The 8,027-nt window shown below is 45.8% G+C and overlaps 1 protein-coding gene across 1 annotated transcript; it reads right to left on the reverse strand.

The window, feature by feature from the left end:
* On the reverse strand, positions 1-3,574 carry LOC146199728 (uncharacterized). Its single transcript, XM_084592805.1, has 3 exons — positions 3,164-3,574; positions 1,819-2,067; positions 1-774 (listed from the first exon to the last, which is right to left on the reverse strand). The coding sequence occupies exons 1-3, from the start codon at positions 3,572-3,574 to the stop codon at positions 1-3; spliced, it is 1,434 nt and encodes a 477-aa protein (XP_084448931.1).
* Between the last annotated feature and the right edge of the window lie 4,453 nt (positions 3,575-8,027).

Below are 8,027 nucleotides of genomic sequence, written 5' to 3' on the forward strand. Positions count from 1 at the left end.
TCATTCACTCGAAGCGGTTCCGTTGCCTGTGTTGTTCAGCGCCGTAGTGACTAGCTTGTTAATGGTCTTCATAGCTTTGGGGTTCATTTGGATAATGATCACCACGTACGTGGTGAGCGCAGCGCACACACTAAGTATGAACCCGCGGTTGATGGTGAAGAAGTTCCAGCCTGTCATCGACACGGGTGAAGAGGAGAGCCTGCTGAGGAAGAAGTGCGCCTCCATCTTAGTGTTGATGTCCAGTCTCCAGCTACGAAGGGTGAGCTCGTGTAAGTGCGGCAGCGGGGCGAGCGCTTCCTCGGACACTCGCGACGCCGCAAGGCACGTACCCAGGAACGACAGCAGGGAGTAGATGCCACGGAGGCTGAAGAGGAACCCTTCGTCCTCCTTGGTGTTCTTGAGCAGGTTCGTGTCGCTGAAGAGCTGCGTCATGTCGATGCAGACGCTGAGCACGATCATTATATACCAGGAGAAGATGACGGGCCCGAATAACTCGTTAAGGTCGGTGACCAGCGTGCAGATGCGCTCGTAGAAGATGCGTATCTGCGCCAGCGTGTCGGCCTCTACGGACCTTCCTGATCGGTGCACGTCTCTGATGACGGTGTTATGCACACGGAAGGCCCGCGCCAGGGTAAGGCAGAAGGAGATGAACAGGATGGGCACGAACACGAGGGTGCCGTAGACGAACAACGTGTTCAGGTACCACATGAGTGCCACCAGGAATAGTAGCGTGTTCTCCGAGTATTCGCGGCTTGCCTCCGTGAAAAATACGCCCTGCATGGCAGACATAGGGGTTATAAAGGGTCCTTTGCTTGAGACTGGACACACTTCTCAGAGTCTGTGGGAAAAAAATGCAATGGATAAACAAACGCCCAATCGGAAACAACAACAGAGCTGTGCCAAAAATACAACAAAACATTTTGTAGTTATTTCATTACGTAAGCTTTTCTGTATTTATTTAGTACTTTCTAAAAAGTTCTGTGGTGTTTTTTATAGCACTTTTCTGCAGGCTATAGTTTTGTAATACTTTCCTGTTATAACCACACAAAATTATGAACTTAGAACACAAACTTCTCATAACACGTTCACTGTCAAAACCTGCACAGAAACTCTTTGTGTGAAAAGAAAATATTCTGTAGTTTCTTCCGACGGGTTATAAACTTGCTAACAGTCGTTAGTGTGCAGCAAAAAACGGCTTTTGTATATATGAAGCTTAAGGAGCTAAAACATTTTTCACAGACACGCACAAAACACTTCCGGCTTAACAATTTCGTCGCAAAATTCTGCGATGCTTTGGGAAGCAAAATTCATAACCGAACTAGCTGTGGCGTCCTAACTGTGGTGAAAGGCGTCAGACATGACAAACTGAGAGATCAATCCAAGCCTGCGTCACATAGCATTTGCGTGTTGTTAATTACAGTTTCAACCGCTGCAAACGTTTATTGGCTGATGCGGCATACGCAGTTAAAGGCTTTCTCGAGATTTCAGTCATTTTCTGAAAGCATGCTCATCTTTGGAAGCGTATAGTTGCAAACACAGAGGACAAACCCTGAAAGCGGCAGGCAACGCCAAAAAGTCTTTGGTACTCGTGCGGAAGCTCATTGAACGTCTCGCGGTTGGTCGGCACCTTTGTTGGCTCACGTCTGAGTGCCTCGGCTGCCGAAGTGATTGCATGAGCCAGCCAATTTTTTTTGCTTGACGTTTGACATACATTTATAGTTGGGTCCCAATGGGATGGCACGAGACTTGAACTGTAGTGTAACTAAAACTTTAACACCGATCATGTATAAGTGTTTCTTGCTCAGCCGCAGTAGTCACCTTGAAGACATCCCTCGGCGGCTGGTTATCGAGCACCCACGTGACGGCGACGAACCTGAGCGCCATGTATAGCCATCCGACCACTGTGAGCAGGCTGATGGGCATCCAGTACTGGCGTAGGTCGCGTGCGCAGTGGAGCTCGAAAAGAGTGTCCTCCACTTTCTCGATCAGGGCGTTCAGCCTTCCCGGACTGAACGCTAGCAGTACCGAGCAGATGATCGAGCAAAGTGTTGCCAGCACGAGAGAGACCTGTTAGAAAAGAAAGCTATGCCTGCGGTTGGGCAACGCATCACTTCCACGCTATACTTTAGCCGTGTAATTATAGCAGGCATCTCGCATAGTTGGCTATAATGTGGTCAAACATCTAAGCTGAAGTTGAAAGGTTTGGATCTGGAAACAACTGATAGTTGAAACTAAAGCTGAACATTAAATGAGTTAATTCCCAAACAGATGTTTAATGTTTTCCCCTACTTAGCTCTTTCTAGCACACCTGAAAAGTGTCAGTTGGTTTTCACCATCATCATCATCATCATCATCATCATCATTAGCCTGACTATACCCACTGCAGGGCGAAGGCCTCTCCCATATTTCTCCACCTAACCCGGTTCTGTGCTAGCTGCATCCACTTGACCCCTTCGAACTTCTTAATCTCATCCGCCCACCTAACTTTCTGCCGCCCCCTGCTACGCTTTCCTTCCCTTGGAATCCAGTTTGTTACCCTAAGCGACCATGTCCTGCCCATGTCCATTTCTTCTTCTTAATTTCCACTAGAATGTCGGTAACTTGAGTTATCCTCTGACCCACTCTGCACGCTTCCTATCTCTTAAAGTTACCCCTACCATTTTTCGTTCCATAGCCCTCTGGGTTGTCCTCAACTTAAGTAGAATTCTCTTGGTTAGCCTCCACGTTTCAGTGCCATAGGTGAGTACAGGTAAGATGCAACTGTTATATACTTTCCTCTTTAGCGATACCGGTAAGCTGCTAGTAATAATCTGTGAGTACTTGCCAAGTTGGTTTTATTTTCACACAAATAGCCAAGCTGTCTTACTTTCACGAACACATGTTATCTCAAATACCGCAAAAAGCATTCACAACGCTGTGCTCAGGGATTAATCTCAACTGATTAAATTTCACTGCCTTCGGCAGCTTTGAGATAAAGTGAATAATGGCGCCACTTTTTAACAGCAGTATAAAGCTTCAGAAACAATTCCGTGAGTCAACAGGATAAAATTTTCTTGGGAAGTCTTAAAAAATAAAAAAAATTCGCGAAAGAAGAGACGTTTAGCAAATAGGGGTTTGCATAAGCCTCGAAGAACGAACAATACAAGGATCAAAAGAGTGAAACCTGGTCAAGCAGGTAGCCGTGGAAATTGTTGGACACGACACCCATGATGGTCATGCAGACGTTGACGGTCTGAAAGGTCACCGACAGGATGGCCCAGATAGTTGAGCAGGCCGACAGTATAACGTGATCGTTGCTGTCAATGATGCGCAGGCCGACGCTGCGAAGCGAGATCAGCGCCGGCAGGAGCACGTTCTTGTTAATATTGGGTAGCCAACGACTGCGAAACCTGGCCAACCAAGACAAGCCGGCACCGCCGGTGGCGGCAGCAAAGGCAGCCGCCGCGTCTCGACCACCGAAGCGATGCTTGCGGAAGGCGCTCTTTGACAGGCGGATGATCTTGGGACGTCCATTGATCATTGACTCTGGTGCCACCAGAGGGTTTGTGCGCGTTTTCATAGCCCGGAACATCATTCTTTCAGAGGTTTTGGTGGCCCTGCGCAGTCTTCGGTTGCCTGCCCTCGTACGAGGCTGATCCATGGAAGACAGAGAAAGAAAGAAGAGAGGAAAGGCTGGGAGGTTAACCAGGCATTATGCCTGGCTGACTACCATACACCTGGGGTGGGGAATGAAGGGTGTGGAAAGGAAGACGGATGAGAAACATGTTTAGTATGTCACGCCTATGAGACTCAACCCTATTTATGGTTCCGTCTCGGTTAGACGATGACGAAAACAAAGTTTCTCCTTTTAGGTACCGCTCAAACCTGCGGACGTATGGAAGAGAAATGCGGGCTAAATTGTCTATATGCAGTGAAAGCTTATTGACTACAGAGAGAGCTCTTCGTTCTGTTCAGTTTGCGACTGACTGTTTCTAGTGAGGTACTGGGAACGGCTTAATAGTTCACAACTCTTAGAAATTTGATTTTGTGAACAGCTCAGAAGAGAATCAAGCTTGAGTTCTGATATTCTGTACGAATTAATTGTCTTTCCAGAAGATCGCACGCAGTGCTATTACCAGGCGGTCTAACGTGAAGAGGGCTGTTGTTGCTTCTACTCAGAGCTGTGAAAATAATCAATCGATCAAGTGAGCGACCAACATTTTAGAAGCCTGACAACAACTCTCGGCGCGCAATGAACGTTGAATATTATTTATCTTCGCCGATCTATCAGAAAATAGAAGCGCAAGGCCCCTACCTGCACCCAAGAACCACAGAGGTTCCTTCTTCACCTCTGTGTTGGGAATGTCGCGGAGTCTTGGTTCGCTCGGTCGGCAGTGGTGGCGCCACCGCTTCTGCACGGGAAGACCTCTTTGCATTCTAGCGTGCCTACCCAGCGATGCTTCCTATTGGCTTCCCGAAGAAGCGCGTTCGCTTGGCGTTATGAGCGCATCAATCTATGAGACCCGTGTTGCTATGCCTGTGCGGGCACTGTTGGGCAACGAGGAGAGAGAGAGGCAGAAAAACGGTGGGGAGAGCACGTGGCGAGCCTCTGGTCAGAGGGGTCACACACTGTTTGTAGAGCTCCGTACATAGCACCCCAAGGCCCGGCACTCCCTGCTGAGATGTTTTGGCCGAGAAGCAAGACACCAGCAAAGAAGTCACGACAACTAATTAATACGCGGAGTACGGCCCCTAATTTCCGGTGCATGGTAAACTAAGCTAACTTTTGCGTATAATGAACGGGGAAAATAGCAACGTAATTATAACACGGCAGCATCCGATTAATAAGATGACGTTACAGTCTTTATAAACATCTGCTACAAGCCTAGCTTCACGTGCATACCATGGCTGCCTTCCGATAATCTTTGCACCATTTTAGACATACGTGCCATTCGTCTGCGTTCATGCTCCCTTTCTCCCTAAAAGGTATCGAAATTAGCTTGAAGTTTTGCGCCTCGTCGTTTAACGTAATCAAACTCAATCCCTACAATTCGCACAATGCGTTGTTAACAGCAGGTCAATTAACTTTCCAGTATTCTCCAATTATTTATTTTTTGCGCTAGCCGCATCTACATTATTTCATCAAATTTCTTGCGCTTTACAATTCACCCGACTCACAACCACTCTCGATTATGCTCTCCTCCTGCTTACTCTATGCACTCTGCCCTCCCCACAGGAAACCCATTTTCAGTAATGTGCGACGCTTGCCCTGCTTATTTCCATCTGTTCGTTTCACAGTAACCTGAAAAATTTCTATACGGAGTTCAACACCCCTAAATTACACACGAGCCATGAGGGGCGGTGTACAGTGGAGTGGCTCCGTATTACTTTCAAAGAGCCCACAGCTCTTTAGCGGGCACTGACATCACACATTGCATGAATGTTTTTCAATTTCGCTTAAATCTAAACGCTGCCGCATCGGGTTTAGAATTGTTAGTTGGAATATCATCAGGTCATATTTGTTAGTTTATATATTTCTTCTCTGCGTCTCCGGACAGTTCAAAATTACGCGAAAGTTATTTACATAGGCTTGTATTAGGACACATCAAAATGCCGCTTTAAAAACAGGGAAATACCCTTTTGACCGACTAGTTCCACTTCCATCGAGATGGAAAAACCTGGAACTTAAGTTTTGATACAGATATTGAAATGCTGCATATAACGCTGTTGCTCCGCCGAGACACAAGTGATTGCAAAATGAAATGTTTTTACGCCCTATAAGCGCTGCTCGTGAATCGTATACGACTATCTAAAAAAACCTAGTTAAAAACAAGGAACATTTCAATTGAGTTCATTTGCGCTCTTGGAGAATATAATGGTACAGCGGGGATTTGTGCTGCCATGAAACCGAGGCTAAGGCGGAAACCGGGCCGGAAACCGGGCCGGAAACCGGGCCGGAAACCGGGCCTGAAACCGGGCCGGAAACCGGGCCGGAAACGACACTCTTGCACGAGCCGTTTTCATAAAGTGAACCATAATGCTTCGGGTACTTGGGCTTTTCTCGCAGATAATGACTAACTTAGCTCTTTTCTACGGCGTGTTATTCAGTTATTTTTCTAAGACGATATGGTGCAGCGACTTTGTTTGCTCACTTTTTAATCATTTCGAGATTAACTAAGATAAGCTTGCCCTTTATCATTTACTATATTGCCAGAAGTCCAATGCAGGCAGAGGAGGAGAAAAATTGTTTTGAGAATTTAGTTATTTGCAAGAAAAAGATGGGTCTGTTGCTGTTACTACAGCTGCTACCCGAAAAAACAGGTGTGAGTGTTATCAGCGAGGAAGCAAAGTAGACTGGTCTGGATCGGGTTGCACAGAAGGAGCCAACGTTCGCCCCTTTTCGGCTCTATCACTGAACCATTATCAGCTGACTACTATACCTAGAATAATGACTGAAAGAGTTTTAAAAATTCTGGGTATCACGTGTCTGAGTACTAAACATAAAAATATTTCCGTCAATTCTTGCAATCATGATAAATACGTAGAAAGACAATGATGCTACTTATCAGAGGAGGACATACAAAATGTGATAAAAACATGATGATATAAGTACTGGGAAAGAAACTGTCAATATCTTATTTCAGGCTCTTTTTTAAGCAAAATCTTTTCTTTCTGCATGCAATAGAAGAAGCTGCAAAGTCTGCTATAAATTCGGGACTTTTAAAGTTGTTCGATCAAATTAAATTATTATATTTCCTATATAGCTCAGCTATAAGTGGCTAATGATAGTGCACGGTGAGTCCCTCTTCTTGTAGATGAGATTAAAATCACGCCGTTATCGCTGCGTCAAGGGTATCACCTTTTCACCCTCTTTCAGGGCTTGTTCTTTGACCGATAAAATAGTTTCATCTTTTTCTTTTTGTGGCAATTACACATTATCTGTAAACCCTGGCCTCATCCAGGCAATTTGGACCTACCTGTGCAGATTATAAGGTACATTACTTTGATTGCTGACATACAAAGCCTGTTGCGTTATTCGTATTTTACAAATATTCTTTATAAGCTCCATCAATTTAGTACATTCCAGGCTCCGTTTAACTAATCGATCTGCTCCCAAAGCAGCCGTTTTTCCGACCTTCTCCTTATAATGAAGGGTGACCATTATCACTTACTGTGATCCACATTGACTTAGGCGTGAGCTGTTCGCAAAAAGCGTTGCACCGTTCTTTCCCGACTATTATTCTCTTTCTGTTCGTTCTTTTTCAGTGTTACAAAAAATGGTTTGGATGTCCTCGTCCGAAGAAAGATGACCGCCCATAATAAGGAGCTCATGCGTGCCGCCGCTAAAGAGGTGGTGACGGAAGTAAACTGCATTTGGGTCGGATAAGCTTGGGCGTTGTGACCCGAAAAGAGCGGGCGTCATTAGTTGTGTCACTGTTGCCTTGGAAACGTATGCAACATTTGTATTACCGCGTCGGCACACCAGAATCGCGCATCTAGGTCAGAACAGGGTCGAAGCCTATGCTTTTGACAGGCTGTTGTTGTTTATGTACAACCCGTCTATTGTGGATACGGGGTAACATAATTCATGTTCCACATTGTCAGTGCCCCGTAGTTTTCAAGTGCCATGGCCCGATGCGGGACGTTTGAGAGCAAGATGCAGTCGCTTAGCGTGAACCACAAGGACGTTACCTTGACGCAACGTCCTTGAATCTAACAGTGAGGTACAGGTGATTGCCTGCTATATTGCACGGTAAGCAGAAGCGTATATCGTGATACCTATCATTTTTCTTATTTGCTTGTAGGTCTTCTCGTAGAACATTGTCCGATGAACGACTTTACCTTGTTTAAGAGATTTATACTGAGGAAACCGAACACAGGGTGTAGAAGGATACTGACACAATGCCCTTTTCCTTTTCTGCTTTCTTAAGCATGATGCCACACCAGCTAGACCTACCCTAAGCGGCCACCAGGGATAAATCCTTATTAATGAAAGCTCCAGAGACGGTTGATACTGGTTGTTGCAATCTTTATATTGGCGCGAAGTT

The sequence above is a fragment of the Amblyomma maculatum genome, chromosome 2 (genome assembly GCF_055883805.1).
Source record: "Amblyomma maculatum isolate TAMU_Amacu chromosome 2, ASM5588380v1, whole genome shotgun sequence".
NCBI classification, from domain to species: Eukaryota; Metazoa; Arthropoda; class Arachnida; order Ixodida; family Ixodidae; genus Amblyomma; species Amblyomma maculatum.

Coding starts and splice junctions, on each gene's coding strand:
- LOC146199728 (XM_084592805.1), bottom strand. CDS start 3,574: ATGATGTTCCGGGCTATGAAAACGCGCACAAACCCTCTGGTGGCACCA. Junction 2,068..3,163: donor ACGGCTACCTGCTTGACCAG/GTTTCACTCTTT, acceptor CTTTTCTAACAG/GTCTCTCTCGTGCTGGCAAC. Junction 775..1,818: donor CGCCGAGGGATGTCTTCAAG/GTGACTACTGCG, acceptor TCTGCCATGCAG/GGCGTATTTTTCACGGAGGC.